Raw genomic sequence first — 22,861 nt, 5'->3', positions numbered from 1 at the left:
CGTTAGCGAGGACATTAGTGGGTCTATTCGCCGGAGTAAGCGTGGATCTCTTTTGATGTATATATTGAAAGCAATTGCTTTATGGGGAAAACAATATCTTGAAAAAAAAATCAGAATTAATTTTGGAGGTGGGCAGCGGATGAACATCGTTTTATCCGAGAAATACGTTTTTCTCAACTTCAAACGAATGTTGTGTAGGTTTTTGAGTATTGAATCGGGTATTAGTCCTAGTCGATATACGCCAACTTCCTGTTTTCAATGTGAACTTCCGGTAAACTTTCCACGTCTGGGCTAAAACATAAGGCAGTTGTAAATAAGGTATATCTTTAAGAATTGGTAATTTTTTCCTTTTCTTAAACTAATTAATTAACTAAGAACTGTTTAAGAATTTTACAGCACAGTTAAGTACTCATTAACATTTCTTTAGATAAGAAAATAAATTGTCAACAACAATCCCAGCTGTCTATTTGGTGATGTTTTGCAACATGGCGACAGCTATGAATCCTTCCAGATATAAATTTATCCTGACATAAGTCTAATTTAATAATCATAATAATAGAATTCTCAATGGGTAGACGACTCCTATTGATTTTTAAGTTCACATCCATATTAAAGGCTTGTGCAACCTACTAGTATAATGTATGAGGGAGGGGGCATAAGTGTTTCACAAACATTTCATGTTTTAAATTGATATTACTTGAAATATACATGTGATTCTTACAACCATTATTCCACGCTTTATTTAGATTGATTAAATTTAATGAGAAAGTGTTACAAAAATGTTTTGATTCAATTAAGAGAAATTTTTCTTGCATCATGGGTTTATGTCCGAGATCGAGAGTCTTACACGAACACTACTGATGGTCTCTTTGGTGAACAGTTTTGAAACTGTATTATTTTTAACCTCAGATATTAGAATAAGTTCAATTTATCACATATGATTATTACTATACCATCATTTGTAAGATTATTAATAACGTTTTTATTTCAGAAGAATCTTAATCTCTAGCACTTGTAGGATTCATAACTAACATCAGATGTCTATTTGACCGGCCGATAATTATTTTAAGATACTGTGATATCAATGATAAATTTTTGGTATTACTTTAATTAAAGTCACTAAAATTGCCCAAAATCCTAACTATGATATCATATAGTTAGGATTTTGGGCAATTTTAGTGACTTTAATTAAAGTAATACCAAAATTTTTTATTTTAGTGGTCACTTGAGTAACTGTGTGATTTGAACCAGTTAAACTTTGATATATATGTATAGATGTGAAAAGATTTTGCATATCCGGTGTCCCTTGTGATTTGGAAAATGACATCATTTTGGAGAAAACTTGCGCAACCAAAATAGAATATCGTAAACACATGATAGCTCTATACCAATCCAAGGTCGATATAAAACAAGAACTAGCATTAACTCCATATGGCAAAAAAAAAAAATTATTCCTGTTTCCTGTCGCCCGACCGACCCTATCTTTTACCCTCAGACCCTAAAAGTTTTTTTGTGATCATGGTGGTGATCGGTGATTTCGCCAGAATTTCCTCAGAAAGAGAAGTGAAGATGACCAAGTCTTCTGAGTTCATAATGGTGTAAATTAACCTCACTTGGGAAAAAATGATAGAAAATTAATCTACAGACATTTTTACTGCATAAATATACCTTGTGGTGAATAACTTGCGACTATCTTACCTTCAGGGGTTATAAATACGGGTGATGCAACAACATACTGTGTATTGGAAATTACAAAAACAATGTTTATTACTTTAAATCCTGATTTTACAGTTAGTCAATAACCTGTTATTAGTTAATAACTGCAATAAATGTTAAAATTATCATAAAACTGCTTTCTATATTATCTTGAGAATTAAACAGATCCTCTACATAACGTACGGTAGTAAGTGGGTCAAAGGGTTGGACTAATACCCTAAATACACGGAAGTACAGAGAGTGATTTAATTAATCATGTTGATATTGACATTAAGCTAATACAATACAAAAATATTTATCCAGAAAAGGATAAATATATTCATACACGTAGATTAAATTTTGCAAATAATATTAGTTTTTATTTTTAGTTAAAAAATTAATCTATTTTTTTTTCTTTGCCTGTTGTTTTCTATACATAACATGCATCAACAATACAAAGACCTTTGGAACTTTTAAATCATCTATTTACATACTGAACACTGGGAATATACATCTCTCTCATTATTACACACATGCTCCAAGTTTTTAAAAATGAAATTTTTTTTAAAAATAAAAATTTTTTCCTACCTACCTACCCTAATTTTTTTGGTCAAGTGACAGGAAACAGGAATAATTTTTTTTTTGGCCTATATATACTTTGTGTTGTGAGTTGAAGATGAGAACAAGAATAGTATGTGCCTTAAATTATATCATTTATTTTCTTTTTTCTTTAAAGATGAGTCAGTCTGCTCCATGGAGCTACCAGCAACAAAACCAAGATCCTGGGGGAGTCAAACTCTTCAATCCAGCTCAGTTTACAGAGCAGGTCAATAAACCTAACCAGTTTAATCCCGCAACACAAGATGCAAATTCTGCACAACATCAGCCAGCAGAGGTTTTTAATGGACACCCTGAACAGTACAACACAGGGCATGATCCAAATTGGAACTGGAACTACTCCCAATCAGATCCTACTCAAATGGCTCCAGATCCAAATACGTATGAACAGGTTTACGATCCTAACCAATCCCAAGCAGTAGGGCAAGATAATGGTTATGGTAGTTTTTACTATGATCAAAATCAAGGTCAGTGGGTACCTATGTATGGACAGTATGATCAAAGTTATGATCCAGCTCAGGTGAATTACCAAGAAAATATGGTCCATGAACAGCAGGGCATTTCAAATACTGAAGCCCAATCTGGAAATTTTGATCCCAGTTATAACCATTATCATGGTAACTACACTGATCCTGGAGCTAGTGAAAGTTCAGGTACACATGTTAACACATTCAGTGATGGTCAGCACCCTGAACAAGTGACAGATCAGTCAGTCGATTCTGAAAATCTGGACCAGTCCTCGGCCAGTCAAGGAATGTCTGGATTTTTTCAGAATGATGATTATGAATCCGAATCTAACACAGGTACATGTGATAACTCAGCCCATGGATCGTCTCTCCAAAACTCTTTCAATCAGATTCAACAACCAGTGCCAGCAGAGGATGTGATGAATCCAGTAATCAGTAGTGAAAGTTTGCAGACAGTGAACTTTTCCACAGGATCTCTTGACACTGGGTTGGCCATGAATTCTGTGTTAGCCCCTCATGTTCAACAAGTCACGGATCAGTTCCAGCAAATATCAGTGTCTGATCAGGAGCAGCCAGAAAACTTAAAGGATGACGAAACAAACACACCAGCTCCTCCTAGTCGGAATGATGTGAACCAGTCTGCTTTGCATGGACAATTACACAGCACAGGAAATGTGTCTGGAAATGTTTCTGGTGGCAGCCCCAATTCTGATGATCAGCAAGGGCTAAGTGACTGGGAAGTGGTGCCCTCAGAGCCCAGTCGGATGTTGGAGGTTCCAGGAGGGGAAATAAAGCAAAGCCAGGAGGAGGCCCTCGACAGTAATGTACAGTTCTTCATTGGCTCTAGCAAGAACTCGGACGATGGATCAGCTAGACACACTCCGGAAACAGCACCACAGGTATTTTGTTGTCATAAAATAAAGAAATACACAATTTTCACAAAGGAAAATAGATATTACTTGTTTACATCACTTTTTCCATTAATTTAGCGGATTATTATGTTCATATGCACTATTGTGTTACAAATAATCAATTAATATTTCTAATTATTTCCTTTGATATGTCTACTCTTTACAGACTCAAAATAATTCTGATCCAGAGAAAGAAAAGGAAAGTGCCAACCAAAATCTACTGATTGCAACTGAAAATCTTAAACCTCAGTTGACATCATCACCCAATATATCTCCAGGGCATAATAGAGCAAATGAAGTTGTAGCAGCAGATGCAAAACTCCCTCCTGTTGGTCCCCCACCTATTGGGGCTCCAAATGGGGGAGGTAATCCATTCAGAAAAGACAAAACAAATATGTCAAGTGATAGTGATAAGAATGTTTTAAGTATATCACAGCCATTCACTAATACAATTGATTCACAGATGCCAAGTCCTATTGTAGCTAGCCCAGAAGATTCCGGTAGGGTTGCTCAGAAATCAAAGCCACAAAGTCCGATCATGCCAAGAAAAGAAAGTCCGTTTCAGCCACCAAACAGGCGACGGACACTCTCTTCACAGTCTAGTGAATCTGAAGACCTGCCAAAAGCTGAAAAAGAGACTAAGGAGAGCGCACCTAGTATATCAAGTCAGATATCTAGTTCCAGGGAGTCTCTTGCATCTACTTCTTCAAAACAGGGTCAAGAAGGCGAGAAATTCAGACGTCCACCAAGGGACACAACAAAGTCAAGGGTTCCAGCAGGGTCAACCAGAGGGGTCATGTCACCAAGGCGTATCGAGTCTGCATTTCAACAAGTACAAAAACAAAGGGCGAAGCACAACATGTCTCCTGCCACAACACTGTGGGCAAACAATGATGCACTACCAGTGGCCAATATACTGTTGGCTCCAGCAGCACCTGCCATCACTCCTTCTTCAAGTGCAACTTCATCAATGAAAGCCTCTCCCTCGAAAACAGCCAAGGACAGTAGGGATGTTCTGTCCCCTGTCCAGATGTTGATCAACACCATGAGTGAGAAGCAGCTAGACAAACCTTCTGATTCAAAGCAGGAGAGCAAGCAGCATGAGGACAGACAGGAGAGGTCCTATCAGAGAGGCTCCCAACGGGATCGACACGAGCGCGGGTCATCCATCGACAGGGAGTTAGAAATCACCAGGAAGATGGAAGAGAAAGAAAGGAGGAGTGATTGTTACCGTGATAGAGAACGGGATTATTATAGAGGTGACAAGAGTCGAGGGCGGGATCCCAGAGATCGGGATTATGATCCCTATTATGATAAGCAAGCACCAGCAAGACGACGAGATCCTCAATATGGAGATGAGAGATATGAGCGACCAAGATCACGACATTCACTGCGTAAGATTTTAAACTGATTAATTAATTGCAGCAAATTAGATATTTAACATGCAAGTATGTCACCCAATATAATATATATTTTAATTGTTTACTAAAAGTTGATGATGACAGATCAAGTTCTAGACAGGGACAAGAGTCAGATCGACCTAGATCAAGACAGGACTACAATAGAGAGGCTGACCGACCGAGATCACGACAAGACTACAACAGAGACCCTTATTATAGGGACAAATATGGACGAGGTTAGTGTACAATTATCAAAACCTTCTTCAGGAATCAGCAAATACTTAGTATTGTATGAAAAGCTGTACAATTTTGAATTGTTCTTTATTCTTAAAAATATGACATTTCATAAAGTAGTAAAGCATAAAGTATTTTACAGAAAATTCTGAAAAGAAAAATGGAAAAGGTAAACTAGAGACACCTACTCATTATAAAATTGTAAAAACGATAGACCATGTCATGTAAAAAGGTGATGGATATACACAAATAATTCAATCATGAGGTTCATGTAGCCAAAAAGAATATTTATACATGTATTGATAAGTAACTAAAAAATATATGTACATGTATGTATACATTAATGAAATATATAGGCATATAGTGGAAGGTATAGCTATACATGTACAAGTATAACATTTCTTGTATATGGACAACACTGACAAATCTAGGCTGATTAGTGGAGACTCAAACCTGTGAAGAGACTTGTATAAAATACATGTAACACTAACAAAGCATGAAGTAAAGGACATTCATTGAATGCTTTATCATTTACTAAATGTACAGATAGATTCATGAGATATATTGACTCAGACCACTGTAGGTATCTTGTTGATATGTTTTTTTTATCTTTAGAATATTGTTTTTGTTTGTTAGTTTTAAAAGTTTTTCAAGAGGGCTGGTTGGTCGTGGCTATTTTTACTGTATTTTGTATCGATCTCCAGAAGAAGAGCACTGTATAAGGATATAAGAAAACACTCAAATTTGAAAACTAAAATTTATGTATTTTTCTTTACTTGGTAATTGTCTTAAAAGTTGTTTATAGCGTAACAAATCGTATTCATAAGGCCACACCAATATAATTTCTTGTTTGTTGGACCCCGCGCGCTCGTATTTAAATAAAAGTTTACAATTAATATTATTAATTTCCTGCATCCAGGAAATTCTGCGCTGTTTTCTGTCCTATTTCGCTCTATTTTTCACATTTTTTATAGTTTTAGTTTATAAATCAGAAACAAGTAGAAGAAATATAATTGTCCATTCAAATTTATTTTTGTACTGCCTAAAAATTTCGGGTATTATAATCGCTCGCCAGCTCGTACCCTTTTTTACTGAAAGTCCAACTAACAAGAAATTATATTGGTGTGGCCTAAATTTAAGGTAGATCTGAAGGGTAGCTAGGAATTTGTTGACCGCCCAGCCTTCTTTATTTTAAGAATTGTTTTGTGTGTTTGAGCTTGAGAAGAGCAGAATTTTTGCATGGTTTTTTTTTGTGGTAAACCATTACAGTGATAGAGGAATTACCAGAATACCATGAAGGTCAGTAGGTGTAGTGACCACTCATCCACGAAAGAACGCATGTCACATGACTGTAACTATAGATACTCATAAACCACTGCTAGACTGACAAATAACATTGTGTTCCTTGGAAACCGGTGATCTCTACTCATGGCTGCTTTAAAACTTAATTTTAGAGTGAAGTGTGTTTCATTCCGCAGTTAATCCCCCCTCCCCTCCCTTTGGATGAATAGGCATGATAGAGAAATTATACATACTTTCAGAATTGAAAACAAATTTGGTCCATTTTACCAATTTACCTATATATGCCATTATATCAGTTTGTTAGTAAGCTATGGTTATTGATTTTGCTGATCTTTTTTCTAATTAATGCTTTTATTTTTACTAATACAGTACTTGCTTTCTATAATCAAATATTTTCAGATTGAACCTTTCCTGCAAACTTACCACTTTCTAATGCCAGAAGATTAAATTTGAATGTTCAATTTGCCCCATTTAGAAATTAGAATATAAGCATTACAATTTTGAATGTAAATTAATTTTCTTGGATTTTTTCTATGACAATGTACTGAGTAACAGTTTGCATATTGAAAAAAAAAACAAGATAATGCCTGTGTCTCATGTCTCTCTTTTGTTGAATTTGTACTTAGAAGGATTTTGTTATTTTTTCTTGTCACTAATTAATAGACACCAAATGTTGTTTTTAAGCATAAGGAATGTACTATAATGTTTGATTTTCACATTGATATACCAATATTAAAATTTGCATGGCTTGACTTTTGATTTTTTGGTTTTAAAAACATTAAAGAAATGATTTCATAAGTTAAGATAATTTGATTTTTTCTCTTTTAGGCTATGAGCAGTATGATTATTACAATCGCCATGGTTACTATGACAGACAAGGTTACTATGACAAATATTACAAATATGACCAGCGTTACTATGACGATTATTATGGCAGGGGCAATTATGAAGACAGGTATGATGTGCACCTTATTCTTTACCTATTACAACAGTCATCAATTTAAGACATGAACTGTCTGAACTAATAATCTTTTAATTAAAAATGTATATCTGAATATCTTGAATTTCATCAGCTCTTCTTTTTTTTGCATTTGCCAAAATTTTAAAGAAAATGCTGTAAAATTTTAAGATGTAAAATCTGCTGTGTTACAAACTACATGTATATAAACATTTTAACGAAATACCATACACAATTTTAGTCACAATTTTGTGTACATGCATGGCACATTATATAAATAATGTAATAGACTTTGGTGTGACCCATTAAGATATATATGTACATGTACATCTTTGATCACCAAGTCATTTCTACACATAACCTGCAGCACATTCAAATCAAATGCACTATATATCTGATTATTCAATACATAAAAACTATTAACCTTTTTTCTTTCTCAATCTATTTGTAATTTTTTTATTATATTATTTTTCCAACATTAATGCTCTACAAGAAGAGTAGAAATAGGATATCCCAGATATTATGAATTAAAGTTAACAGCAAGGATAACCTTCTAGTTTCAACAGGTTACTGCAATTTGATTACCATAGTCATAACCACTGGCAACACGGGTAAGGCTGGACTAGCCTGCACGGCCATCTTGTGTTCCTTTTTAGTGTATTCCAAAGTGAAATGTTCTTCTTTTCTTCTTCCTGCTTTCTGAATGTGTTGCAATAACATTATTATATATTTTTTTATTTGTATACCATATTTATAAGACAGTTAATTTTTGCATGGTAATAATTTGTCTCTTTCTTAGCTAAAAATGTACTATTATTTCATTATTGTGGAATGTTTCCTTAAGATCATTACCTTGATTACAATGTTAACTTTTAGATAAGTTGAAACAACTCCGTATTAAAAAAAAGAATTGATACTGGTTATTAAATTGAGATGTATCTAAAAATTGTTAATAATAAGTAAAAAAAAAAAAAAGTTCAAAATTAAAGAGTCTTTTTCTTACTCCTTTCATTTGCCCTTATTGAAATATGCTATATTTTTTACCAAATAAAGCATACAATATACTAAAGTTTACCAATAAATGAAATGATAAATGTTGATAAGGATTCTTCTTCTTTTAATAAACACTATTAATCTTGCTTTTAATTCAGTGCACTCCATAGAAATCTGGGTCAGCTGAGGCAAGCTCGACCTCTTGCCACTGACTATGTTCTCTGGCTGACCACTAGCTAGCTTTATTTCCATTGCTTACTCATACACTCCATAATCTGCACATTATTTAAAAACTTGGTGTGCTGAGAGCATCTTCTCTGTGTTTAACCAAACCCTTGTGCTAGAGTTTGTGTGTTTTGTTGTGTGTTTTGTCTCTTGTATTATATGTTATGTTAACATGTGTAGATAATATTTGTATATGTTATGGTTTTATTTTAAAAGCACTTTAAAATAATATAATCAGTAGTTCAAATTAGTCTTATTACCAAGAAATTATACAGTAGCAATCTTGTATATTTTATTATTTGTATGATCTAGAGAAACTAGTCGATACACATGTATATGTATTATTGGGTTTATTAAGTTAAGCATTTACCATCAAAGATATTACATGGAATTGGCTGGGGCAATATGTAACATAATTATTACATGTATAATGAAACACATCAATGTATTGGGAGTTACAGGTAGTTAGATCTCTTGCATGCTCACCAGGCCTAACCAAATTGGAGAGATTGCATTTTGTTGATGAAGTTGAATGATGCATGACTTGTAAATGTTTCCCCACAGATACCCCAGTCAATATTACAATCAGTACGGACAGCCTTACGAAGATAGTGAAAGGTTTACGAGTCAGAGAGGCTCGCGAGTCCACACCCCGGGCTCACTGTCAGACACAGCAGAGCACCAGTGAGTAAATTATGGGCAAGGGGGAAATAATGAGCAAGATGACGGGCTAGCCAAAAGTCATCTGGATTAAATTTTGTGAATAGTTGTAGGACTCGGTGATGTAGATTTAGATTTCTGGATGGGAGGTTCTGTGCTGATGTAATTATCTGTAATGTTGTAATTGTAAACTATAAAATTGAGATTGAAAATACCTTTTGTTAATTAACACACAAAATAGAGTTAAGCTGCCACAGGGTACATGTATTGTGTTGACTGAATTGATATCACTATTACCATGAGATTTTCTCTGAAAACACACTCTCTCTCAAGCCTCATTCCTCAAAGTCTCAATCATTTATTAGTTGTTTGTCGATAGATGTTCTTATGGTTAATATGAGTGACCGTTTCTTGAGCATAGAAAACCTTTGGAATTTTCATGCCTTGAAAAATAAGACATCATTCTGAATGGTGTTTCTGAAATGGACGTTGATTTCTCTCATGCACTTGCCATTGGCTTGAGCCTCAACCTCACTCATAAATTATGAATAGCCCAGAATTTGCTTGTTTTTATGACAGCCATGCTTATTTAGAATTCTTAACACATGCATGTACAGTATTAGTTTAACTGATATTAAGACGATAGAATTCAAGCACAAGGTGTCTCAGGCTTTATTTGATGCAGAAACACACCAGAAGTGGAAGCGTGCTACATTATTAGTCTCAGGAACACACTCAGAAATAAATTCATCAAAACCTGTATTTGTCCGTGTCTTGTTTTGTTCAGTTGTCTTTGGAATCCATCTTAAATCTTCCTTGTTTTCTCTGTTTTGGGTGGTTGGGTAGATCAACTGGTTTATATATTTTTTCTTCTGTCAAAATTTGTTTATAAGAACTACCAATAAAAGTATTCAATGAATGCTCATTTCTGTGTAATTATTCATGTGTTTTACATGCGTATGTAAAATGTTACTCATTATATTCATTTTTCATTATTGTGTATATAAGCAACTCCTATTATCAATTCTAGCAAAGTATACAAATCTAACACACAATGCATACTGTATTTTGCCTCTGAAATGCACAAAATGCATATATGTTTTCTATGAATAACATCACTTATTTTTTTATAAACTTGTATGGTTATGTTTTATAACATGTGACATATGCTCACATTTAATCATTGTTGTTTATGAAAATTGAATCTGTTACATAGAGACTACGATGGATACAGGCATTACCAGGGGTCAAGGTCATCTAGTCGCCAAGGCTACGATGACTACACACGTGCTCAGTGGGATGCTTACTATGCCAATTACAATCGGGGTGGCTATGGTTATGGTTACGATCAGGATTATGTGCAAGGTAAATTCTAGAATGTTTTTTTTTTACTCTGATTTCCATCATTTGAATGAAAGTCTAATTTGCTTAGGACCTAGAATTGCCAAATTAAGGCATTTGCTCTGCTTTGTTGTAGAAACAGCCCCCAGCAGAATGACCCCAGTCAAACATTCCATTCCACACGCCTGTATCAGATTTGGTCCTGGAGGACAGTTGGTCAAGGTCGTTCCCAATCAGCCTGCAGAAGGTCAACCGGCCACTGTAGAGATTCACGACCTAAATGAAATGCTACAGGATAACCCAGAAACAGAGGAACTGAAGGATTTCCCTGGACCTCTAGTCAGGTACATGTACCAAGTATTGTCATGCTACCTAAAGAAATATCCAAATGTTCGTGATTTACAGGCCATTTTCCATTACAATCATTTTGAGTTACCACTTCGCAGTGTGAAGTTTCCTGTCAATAATTATTAAAAAAAAAACTAGTCAGTGTTGTGGTTTTCTTCAGCTCTTGGTCAACTAATAGAAACATTTTGTTGTTGAAGGGGTGATACCCATAAGAACGATGTGCTTACCTACTGTCAGGCCAGGGCAAAGACTTGTGCGGAGAACATCCAGCTGACAGACCGAGACTCCGCTGAACTCATCTGGAGGTTCCTGGAACTCCTGATCAAACAAAACGGGGTCAGTACAACTCCTGTGTTTTCATGCTGGAAACAATTGTGTTTATGAAGGTTTAAAAAATAACCTAAAAGTTATAATCACAGACTTTTAGTTTTAAAGCACTATGTGCAGTATGGTCAAATATCTGCCCCCGATTTCAACCCATTTTTAAATAGTATTGTATGAAAATCAAATCTTCATAAATCATTGTACAGAGGATGCATATCACTATAATCTTGATTTTAGTCATCATTGCTCATTCGCTGTTTATCTATGATGTCACCTAAATGACCTAATTCGAGAAAAATGAAATATTCTCATTTCTGCTTTATATTTTGCATTTGGAAGTATAGAGTGCAGGTCTCCTCACGTACAATTTTAACAGATGTTTTTCTTCAGATAGATTTATACATTTTACTAAAATATGGTACTTAAGTAAGCCTGCGCTCGATGTTTCTCAGTTGAAAAAACAATGGAAAACACCCATATTTCGCTGCAAAACATCAATTTACAAAAATAAAGCAATCTTCATGACGTCATTTCTACATTATGATGTCACTGTGGTGATAACCTTTTACACCCCTATATTCAATATGATTTCAACTATCTTTAACCTTATTTTTAAAGCGCTTTATAAAACTTTGATTTTGGGGGCAAAAAACGCATAATACTGCACATAGTCCTTTGATTGGATTCAAATAGCTTTTAGTTAGGATGAGAACCATGTTTAAGTTAAATGTGTTTCTAATTATCAAATGTCGACTGAACCATGGATATCAATGTACTTGTATCCTTTTAGACATTTATGGGTACGGATATTGCTGACCTGTTGTTGGATGGACATGAGCCAACAACTGTAGACTACAGCATGATGGGATTGAAGATTAATCCCAGCTCGGATACGCTGGATGAAGAGTTCGATGAAACTGTGGACATGTCTGTCGTCACCTCAGATCGGTCAGTCATTGCCCGAGGCCGAAAAACCCAAGAGGAAACTACAGATCGCTTCAGGCATCTACTCTTGTATGGCAGGAAAAAGGTAAATCTCTTGTGAAACGTAGCTTTCAAATTGTACAAGATGTTGACACCACTAATGCTCTCATGTATTTTGTACTGAATTGTTTCAAATTGTTTAACAGGATGCTCTGGAGTGGGCGATGAAGAACAGTCTTTGGGGTCATGCTTTATTTTTAGCCAGTAAAATGGACAGTCGTGCCCATGCCAATGTGATGACCCGGTAAGTGGTCAATTAATCAACATGTAGTAATTGTTATTTATCCAAGATTTACACTTGCACTCAGATACTGTATGTTAACCATACACTACTTAATTGTTTAATTTACACTTACAAACATTATCCTACAGATTTGCCAACAGTGCCATGAAGATGAATGACCCTCTACAGACGTTGTTCCAGCTCATGTCATGTCGACAGCCGGCAGCTGTCACTGTAAGTATCATTTGAGAATCTAGAGAATGTCTCTTATAAAAAAGAGAGGGTATCTGTACATGTACTAAAAGAAAGTTTTGAAATTTTTTACTCAAGTTTTTCCTACTGGTAACAATAATTTTCAATCTTTTCATATTCTACTGAATCATATTACTGTTTGTACATAAGTGTTTGTATATGGTACTAGTAGCTTCCTTAAGTAGTTTGCTTTTACATATGATCTGGTTCTTCAAAATTGTTTATCACATTCTTGGATGGATAAAAGGTTTACGAAATCAGGACAAATGTCAAATTATTGTAATAAAGGGACGAAGCTTGCATGTGACATTCATAGAAATGAACAAGGAGACTGTAATGTACAAGAGGCTGTATGATAATATCCCTGTAACACCACTCTCCCTCCTTTCAGTGCGTGGTGGATGAGAAGTGGGGCGACTGGCGACCACATCTAGCCATGATCCTCTCTAACCCGACGGGCCGGGAGATGGACAAAAAGTCAATCATGACCCTGGGGGACACTCTTGGTAATTATAGATATGACAAATAGAAATGAATGTTCTTCTTGCTCCTGACTTGGTTTGAGTTTTAGTGGTTACCCAAAATATTTTCATAACGTTACTAATTTTTAAAAAAAAATGAATCTAAATGAAACTTTTTAACTTTTTTTAATTCTATAATGATTTTACATTATAGTTGTTAATGTTAACTTTCAGCATCTAAGGGCTTTCTTCATGCTAGTCATTTCTGCTACATGATGGCACATGTTAATTTTGGTTCCTATCAAAAGAAAACTGCAAAAATGGTGCTAGTGGGATCAAATCACAGGTATTTGTATAAAATATTATTTGTGTACATTACATGCATGTATCAATACTTGTAATACCTGTGCAAAGTCTTTTTTAATCAAAACTACTGGTACATGATTTTAAGCAGTCAGTACAAGGACAATAATGCAAATATTGAATTCCATATAAAAAGTTATTTTTACTGCTGTTAATTATATTTGAATTCAAACAGTTTAGAATTAAACATTTTATGTTTCTTTTTATAGATATTTTATATGTATATTATACATTTTATTTTGATTTGACTTGGTAACATATTGCCATTTATCCCATTTTCTGTAAAGTTACTTGGACTTGTACTGGTGTACTGGTAAGAGAGTTGTTAAGTTTATGAACCTTCAACATGTTGTTTGATACGAACTCTTACAATTTTATTTTTCAGTTTGCCTTTGTCAGAATTTGCTACGAATGAAGCCATTCAGTGCACTGAGATCTACGAGTATGCCAAATCCCTCGGGAACCAGTCATACTTTACGGTCAATTTCCAGGTACACACTGTCATGTTATGTGTAGTAAATAAACACCTTAGATCTTATTTAGATATCAATCTGAATTACGTGTACATGATGGTGTAGTGTTGGCTTGATATCAAATTTATATTTTTTTCTGTATTTTTTTTTTCAGAGCTTTAAATTCTTGTATGCATGTAGATTAGCAGAAAATGGATTTGCTCAAGAGGTAAGTAATTTAGTCCCCCCCCCCCCCCCCAATAAAAAGCTTGTATGAAATTAATAGATGTGTAACTATGTTATACACTGGTATCATGGATAAAACTGTTTACATGTTGTAAATTTCTTTTAAATTACAGGCCTTGCAGTATTGTGAAGCAATTTCTCGAGTGATGCTGAATTCACCAACATTATTTCAACCTATTCTAGTCAAGCTTGTTTATGAGGTAATACTGTTAATGAGATGGGATGCCATAAACAATCTCATTTCATACATATTGGTTATGTAAAATGCATACATGTATGTAGTCTTTAGTTTCTCTGCTTAAGAATCATGTAAGATCTGTCCATTGGGGAAGTTAAAATCAGGCAATATAAAAAAGATTCCTGTGTTTTCCATTACAAATTAAAAAATATATTTACATTGATAAAATATCATTTGTTGTTATTTTTCAGTTGGGAAATCGCTTGAAATACTTTGATCCTCAGAAGCTTCATACTGCAGAAGATGAAGACCCAGACTGGCTGCAGCATCTGTCAAGGATTAATGCCGGATTTCAGGTTATCTTTCTTTTTAACCCTTTTCTTTTTGGTCATTAATCAGAGTCCACCATGTAACTATGGTATGTGTATGTGCTATTGTTGGTTTTAGTTAATCATTTATGTATATGTGTATTTGTGCTTATAGGATGGGTCTATACAGCCCCTGTCTGGAAGTGTTACTCCATATGGTGGAGGCTATGGAACCCGTGCTGCTAGCACAGAGAGTGGAGAAGTTGCAGGCTACACTGCAGGTGGAGAATCCACCCCCTTGATGCCACCACCACAAGTGCCATATGGTCAGGAGCCATATCAACACCAGACTCAAGACCCTAGTGCAACCCAGGTACCAGTGAAAAATAGAATCATGGTGTGACTGATAAAGTTGCAAACATGGATTTAATCATTGGTAAAACTGAGCAATTCTAAAGAGAGCTGGATTTGTTTTTTTTTACAGGCTGAGCATGCCCATCACCAGGCTCCAACTACGTACAATCAGTATGGCGTACCTCAGGAACACCAACTTCATCCGACCACAGCGGCAGGCCAAGAGAAACAACAACAAGACTCACACTACCAGAACCAGCCTGAATACACTCAGAATACAGAGACTTACAACCAGGGGGTGGATCCTAATGCTTATCAGAATGCAGGGGTGGACCCTAATTCTCAGTGGTCGTACCAACGGCAATTTCACCAGAATGGTAGTAGAAAAATCAAATATTTGAGTAATGTTGAATGTATGTTTCTTTAAAAAGAGAAAACAAGCAGATTTATGCAGACATCTTCAATAACAGATATTCTTTGGATTTTTAGGATACCAGCAATATGATTCAAATCAGGCATTAGGGCACCAGCAGACAACTGCGGGGACTGACAATAATCAGGGCTACTATGATCCAAACTCACAAGGTATGAGGACCATGCAGATGGTCTAATGGAACAGAAGTGCATAATAAATAAATCTCAAGCTTCAGAATTTTTTTTTTCAATAATGCATATATTTTATTTTTAAATCAATAATTATAAACTTGCAATGAACATCTATATCAGTAGAATTAGAAATTTGTTTAATCATACCAACTGAAAAATGACTTTCCAATATTAAATAGATTGATTTATATTAAACACTTATTTATTCTCTACATTGTTTTGTTGGTTTTATCTGGTAGGTCAAAACACAGATACTCAGCCAGGTATGGACACACATACAGGTCACCACCAGGCGGGCCTACAGCACCACCGGCACAGCCTAGTGTCCCACCACACGGAGGAGGACGATGAAGACGATGATGATGAAGAGGATGATGATGAAGAAGAAGAGGACAGCTTGGCAGGATCCCACAATGCACCTGCTGGCTCGTCCTTTGATTACTTCAGCAGTGTGGGGAACCAATCACACCAGGTGAGCTGTCAATTTCATTGGCCTCTTATAGAAATAAGAGGCCGTATTAGTATTCACATTGATAGCTCTTTTGGTAGAATTAAATTGAATACTGAATACTACCCCTAGGGAGTGTCTTTCTCTTAATTAAATATTTTAGGGTGTGGTTTATATGAGTTTTTTTCTGGCAGATTGTAACCCCTAAAATGAGGCCCAGAACGGTGTCGGAGACCAGCAACGGAAGTGGTGGACCCCACACTAATGCTGCCTTGTCAGGAAAGAAGCCTGACACAATACCCGAGAAAAGATCAGATATGAGTCTCTCACAGGATAAAAACAAAAATAAGGTAAATCTGTCATGATAAACCTGGAAAGTTTTTTCTTCTGCATATCATCCTGTATACCCTGCTGATAATATTTGATAAAACCCTATGAAGCCTTTTAAAATATACCTGTATTTCTGTAATAATAAACTCTGCCACACTTTAAAAATTTCTTCCTAGTATTTATTGTGTATCCAGCTATTATAAATCTCTAGGAAGCATGTTTATACATTGGTTGTGAATTCCTATGACAGGAGGGCTGGAGTTGGTGGCCTTTCAAGGGGAAGAAGGAGAAGAAGCCGGGCGATGTGAGTGAGATGAAGCTGCCTGACGACAAGAAACCAGCGGTACGCTTAAACAACCAAAAGTTGGCTTTACTTAGCATCCATAAATGCTAGGGCTATTGTACCTATACCTAAAATACAAACTGTAAATATTAGGGCTCTTGTACCTATACCATTACTGCAAACAATAAATACTTTGGCTATTTTACTTCTAACTTTACTGCAAAGGGCTGAAATACTTGTATCCTGAATAAATTGACATCCGCATTATATCCTAATAAGTTATCATATATTAAATTTCAATCTGTATATGGTGAGGTGTATAGGGAGATCAGAGTGTGCAGGAGGGTTAAATGGAATTAAATATTGTGTACTGCAAAACACCCTGAAATATCACAAAATAAAAAACATTAACTACCATGAAATTAATGATTTTTGTAATAAGTGTAGTGATATCAATTTCTGTCAGTAGGTAAGGTTTGTGTGATAAAGAGACAAGAAAATTCAGAAGGGTTGATTGTAATTTATTAAAGATATTATCAGTTTTCCTTCATCATCACCAAAACAAATTCCTTTTCTTCATAATATGGAGCCTATTAAATATGAATTAAATTTAATTTAAATCCTATTTCAGATTGTATGGGACGAAAACAAGAAGCAGTGGATAAACACAGATGGAGGAGAACAGAGGAATGAGCCCCCACCCCCTCCCCCTAAAGATTTCAGCAGTCAGTTTCTATGTATTTTTTGCTTTATGATCTGCTTTATTTAAAACATCATTATGTAATTTAAAAATCAAAAATTGATGTTTTCCCTATTAAATTTTTTGCTTTGGTTATCAGAGGAAAAGAAAGAAAACAAAAGTTTTTGCATGAGTTTACCTAATACATGTAAGTGTATTTTATTCATCACACAGTGGGATCCACAATGCAGCAGCAAAGTGCTCCAGAACAAATGCCTCCTAGTGGGGGGCCCCCCATGGGGAATAAGTTTTCACTAAGGAAAGGTAAAGGTAAGTATCTAGAAGGAATTATTCCAGTGTTAATACTTTGAGAAAGCAATGATGAAACAGTTATATAACATTCATGAATAATATGCTTTGAATTTGCGTCCCATATTCTAATTTTTTTCCTTGCTTTCTATTTTTTTTTATTTATCTGCATTCACCTTATGCTTTGTTATTTTTTTTTTAATCAAATTAGTGAACCTCAGCGGTTTGTAAATTTTGTTTGCTTCAATGGTACAGTGGTAAAGGAGAAACATATATTCAGTCAAATATTCCTTATGGTGCATGCTTTGCAAAAACTGTTGGTTAATTGAAATATTTTCACCTGATTAAATATCGTTCTATCATAGATAATCTGGTATTTACTGTGCATATCGTTTGCTTTTGTGTGGAAAATAAAGGAACTGTATTAACTTGCTTGTACATACCGGTAGCTTATATTTTAGTCTGGTTGATGGGATTTATATGTACATGATATATGATCTGTCGGTATTAACATGGACAATATTCCATTCTTGGTTTGATACTTTTGCCAAGGTTTTGGGGTGAGGATTACAGGGTGTTGGTGTAAAAATGTTGTCAAAGCATGCACAAGTACCTACAAATACAATGTATCTGGCCCTGTTATTTACCTACTTATTCATATGTTTACTAATACTATAGATTGTTGTGATGAATGCAGACCAAAAACTCAGCATAACGGTGTTCACATTCAATTTCCAGCCTAGTAGTTGCAGTTACTGTAATAACCTTTGACCGATTGGTTGTAGGTTCCGTGCCTAAGTACGTGGATGTTCTGAACAGGAGCAGTGCGTCGTCTACTTCCTCCCACGTACCGACCAGTCTGTTCAACGTCATGCCTTCCTCCCAGTCCTCCCCCGCCATATTCAGTCCAGGTACGTACATGGAATATAGAATCAGTCTATGGAAAAGAAAAGATGAAATGCTCTTCCTTATGTTCAAAACAATATAAAAAGAAGATGTTCCAGGTGGTATGTTTAGTGATCTGAGTTTGTGGATTGTAGGTGGAGATGTGGATTCTGGTTCCAAACAGCAAGAAACGAGTGGACAGTCGGGGAATTTGTCAGACAACAGAACGGAGCAGCCGCCGCCAGGGGAGGTAAGAACAGGGATCTGATTATCGGTGTCTGTCAGAGGCTGTCATTATATGAATGTGAATGTTTAGAATACATGTATGTCACAACATAGTAGATTGGCTATTACATTGTATTTAGATCTCTCGAAACAACTCCATCAACTCAATTTCTAGTGAAGTTCTTCACTTCATGTCTCAGGTAACCAGTGAACTCCTAGACAAGTCTGGCAGAATACTTTACTAACATCTAAGGAAATGGCAGATGTTAAACTATGCACACATGCACATCATTTTTTTTTTTTAATTTGCATTTACATTGTAAATAGATTAACTTATTACTGAATCTTATTAATAATGATAAACTTCAAATCACACTTCACTCTGCTTTTCCAGTCAATTTAAAATGGTGGTATGTTTGGTTTTTTTTTTAACTTAACTTTTTTAACTTTGGTCACTGCTAATGATTATGAGTTAAACCTTTTGATGATATAGAGCTTACACTTTCTTTTGAACTGCTGCATATTGCTTTATGATATTAAAAGGGGAAAGAAATTCATAATTTTTTTTTTAATTTGATCTAATAAAGTGGTTTAAATGATTACAGTTGGTCATACTGTTTTGAAGATAAACAACTACAAGCTTTAATGCATGTTTTAAGTTACAGAAGTTGAATTCTCCACCAATGACTGGAGGCTGACATGATGTAGAACTTTTTTGTATTGATACTCTAAAACGTCATTCAGTTATCTGGGCATCGCACCATCTATTCCAGTTTACATTACACAGTGCTCTGCTTTGAAATAAAAGCTGGTTTATGCCTTTCTGTATCAAGTAACCAACTGAACAAAATTGATGATTTTTATGTAAACATGTCAAGGCTAAAGAATAAAATTTAATGTGAATAACTGGTACATCTCATTAAATAAATGACAGCTGTTAACATTGCTGCATGTTTTACTTTTTTATGCTGTTAATCCCAGAACCAGTTTGAAGAAAGCAAGACATGTACCAGGTTGCTGCTAACTTTACAACTAACACGAATCTTAATTAAACACATTTGGTTTTAATATACAATACTGAAAAACGACCCCGAGTCAACATTTTGCCCAATTCAAAATGATTTGCTATAACTAAATAATTATCTTGTAGTCATGTGTTTTAAATGCACTCACAGTCCTCAAAATTCAGAATTGCGGGTTCAAAATAATGACAGCAGGCATTTTCTACAATGCTTGGCATCTGTTGATAATTTCCACATTTACGCTGAGTTTAAGATTATGACCTACATCCACACATGTATTTGTCAAATGAACAACTATACTTTTTTTTTAAGATTTAGAGGAAAGTCTTCTCTTGATTTCTCTGGGAAAAAGAACGTCTTAAATTGATATTGTTGTCAGTTTAGAGTGAATATTATAATTAGCTTATACTGATGCTCTGTTGATGAAACAAATCAGAATGGATCATGTGAGGTCATAGAAAAGAGCTCAATGGCTGCTCTCATAGTGCCGTGAAATTTTAATGAAGCAATTGATGTTTCTTGATTTATTCACTATTCCGAGGTATTTATAGAAAACAAAATTAATATGGAATTAATTATTTGATTAATTGTCCTATATATATATGGTTTCCTTCCCCTTTAATATCTCTTGACACAATTCATTTAACAAGATCTTAACATTTTAGATACTTGTAAAAATAAAATACGAAATCTCAATATCAATATTGTTGCTGGAATTCATTGACTGAATAAAATCACAAAAGGGATGATACGCCATTATAGTTGTAAATAAATTATTTCGACATGTATAAACAAAAAATTAGGATATGCATGTACTTTAATGATTTATACTGTTGCTGTTTTTCAGATGCTTTGCATAGAGTATTTTGTATGCTAGTCTTTTTCTCAATGAGAAGGAAAGGAACATGATGATAATGATGATCAAATATAATTTTATAAATACTATGTATTTTTCTTTAGGGCCCCACAGATAACAATCCAGCCCCTTCTGGAATGCCTGTCATGTTTAACCCCGCCCAGTTCCAGAGTGGTCAGAGCGAGGGATTCCAGCCTGGCCCCTCCTCCACAAGGTCATCAGGTCGACTAAAACCAGGACAGAGGCGAACGTATCCAAAATGAGGCTGTCCGTCAATGTCTACTGCGACACTTAAAAACTGTTTTCATTTCATACTGGAGATGAGCATTGCCATCTTGTCCAACTAATTTGCATTTTGGTCTGTTGTACAATATCAATTTTTAATGTCTGGATCATTTTTATGAAGTAAAATATATTCCTGGGGTAACTGCAGTAAAATGGCATTTTCAAATATGATTTTGACTTCGATCTCTTACTTGTGCAATAGTACATGAAATTATATCTAAAACACAACAAAATTAACTTTTTAAGGCCAATAGTCATCCATGTTTATTAATGATAGAAGTATTTGTCTTTAGAAATGAAGTATACATGTCCTCTAGCCGATGTCATTTTACTATGGTAATATTTTGATGAACTCTTGGGGGAATTATTGCTATAGGGTGGAAGGTTCATTTTCCCAGATGCTAACTGTAAGTGCTTCAGTCATCTATTGTTGGACTGTATTCACCATCTGCATAATCTTAGATTTTCATCAACATTTTCCATTAGTTTGTTTCCTAGCCACATTTTTTGTTTCCTTGGTAGATGATTGGGGTTGGTGTCTCCCATTTTCTCCTAATTAGGTGAAAAGGTCTCATTTTTGTAAATTACCTTCAATAGATGTTTACTGGTTTTGGACAGAACTTTATAAGTATGTGTGAACAAGATGACGTCATTTGTCAGTGAATCTAATAATTATGAGTATTCTGTTAAACAAACTTTTGATGATTTTGTGTATGTCAGTACATGTATTATCTCAAATGTGTTCAGCTTGATGTGGTTCATGACACTGGGAAAACTTAGAAACCTGCATTTAATTAATTATTTTAAATGACTGAATGGGGAGCTGATACGAGTCCAGGAAAGAAAACTATGGAATATGTTTCAATGGAATATGTTTCTGGTGATTGACCTATATATGGAATAGATTTAGTCAGTTGAGAACAAAGTGCTGGCCACACTGAGTAATGCCATGTGATTGTATTATGTGATTTACCCTTGGGGTTTATTTATTGTTTGTATATATCAAACATTATAGTCATTCTAAAAAAAAGTTATATTAAAATTTTGTATATATAAAATCTGATTGTGTGCACTGTGTGTATTGGCGACCTGTTGTCTTATATGTGGATTAGGACAAGTTTTATGGACTGCAATGCCATTGTAATGCGTTGAAACATTTCTGTATTTTATCACACTTTTAAATTACTCTCTTTGTGATTTTTGAGGTGAACATGTGAACTTTTTAAATCATGAATACAGTTGTCAAATATCTTGTATTGTTTTGACATCAACTTTTTCTCTCTGGTTTTTTAATTACTCAAGACTGCTAATACCTCTAATTATTTAGTTTTTAATTCTTCCATTTTGGGAGAGAGTGTATCAAGAGTCACTATAATATTGTAAAATTCAAATATTCTCATCACAACATGCGATGTACATTATCCTGATTTGCAAATAATTCAACTGTTTGGTTTGTACTGCAAACCACCACTAGACCATTCCTTAGTAATCATAATATATTAGGCTCTCTGATTCTGTTGCTGTTGTATTTATTTGTCATAAAAATGTTTTTTGTTTGTTTGAAAATGATTGTAAGTTTCCATTAGATCATAAATTTGAGCATTGGATTCATCACATTAAAGTATTGTGAAATATC

General features: G+C 34.8%; 1 protein-coding gene across 13 annotated transcripts; it reads left to right on the top strand.

The window, feature by feature from the left end:
• The first annotated feature begins 220 nt into the window (after positions 1-220).
• Positions 221-22,861, top strand: LOC128191683 (protein transport protein Sec16A-like). 13 transcript variants are annotated; one of them, XM_052863877.1, is made up of 33 exons: positions 221-318; positions 2,432-3,679; positions 3,858-5,085; positions 5,184-5,327; positions 5,468-5,494; positions 6,595-6,624; positions 7,456-7,582; positions 8,143-8,196; positions 9,368-9,487; positions 10,680-10,828; positions 10,941-11,148; positions 11,350-11,488; positions 12,267-12,506; positions 12,607-12,704; positions 12,833-12,917; positions 13,327-13,441; positions 13,631-13,742; positions 14,145-14,250; positions 14,387-14,440; positions 14,571-14,657; positions 14,887-14,991; positions 15,119-15,316; positions 15,428-15,674; positions 15,787-15,882; positions 16,143-16,375; positions 16,546-16,701; positions 16,932-17,024; positions 17,596-17,689; positions 17,878-17,967; positions 18,738-18,863; positions 18,993-19,087; positions 19,203-19,262; positions 21,045-22,861. In XM_052863877.1, the coding sequence occupies exons 2-33, from the start codon at positions 2,432-2,434 to the stop codon at positions 21,201-21,203; spliced, it is 6,123 nt and encodes a 2,040-aa protein (XP_052719837.1). In that variant the 5' UTR covers positions 221-318; the 3' UTR covers positions 21,204-22,861. The 13 variants fall into 13 exon arrangements, with proteins under 13 accessions (XP_052719837.1, XP_052719835.1, XP_052719838.1 ...); XM_052863875.1 differs by having other exon boundaries at positions 17,878-17,973; XM_052863878.1 differs by lacking the exon at positions 5,468-5,494 and having other exon boundaries at positions 17,878-17,973.

The sequence above is a fragment of the Crassostrea angulata genome, chromosome 7, assembly GCF_025612915.1.
Source record: "Crassostrea angulata isolate pt1a10 chromosome 7, ASM2561291v2, whole genome shotgun sequence".
In the NCBI taxonomy this organism is placed as follows: domain Eukaryota; kingdom Metazoa; phylum Mollusca; class Bivalvia; order Ostreida; family Ostreidae; genus Magallana; species Magallana angulata.
The sequence above is the reverse complement of the archived record's forward strand: the minus strand, read 5'-3'. Positions and strand labels throughout refer to the sequence as shown.

Coding starts and splice junctions, on each gene's coding strand:
- LOC128191683 (XM_052863875.1), top strand. CDS start 2,432: ATGAGTCAGTCTGCTCCATGGAGCTACCAGCAACAAAACCAAGATCCT. Junction 12,705..12,832: donor CATGCCAATGTGATGACCCG/GTAAGTGGTCAA, acceptor ATTATCCTACAG/ATTTGCCAACAGTGCCATGA. Junction 17,974..18,737: donor TTCACTAAGGAAAGGTAAAG/GTAAGTATCTAG, acceptor GATTGGTTGTAG/GTTCCGTGCCTAAGTACGTG.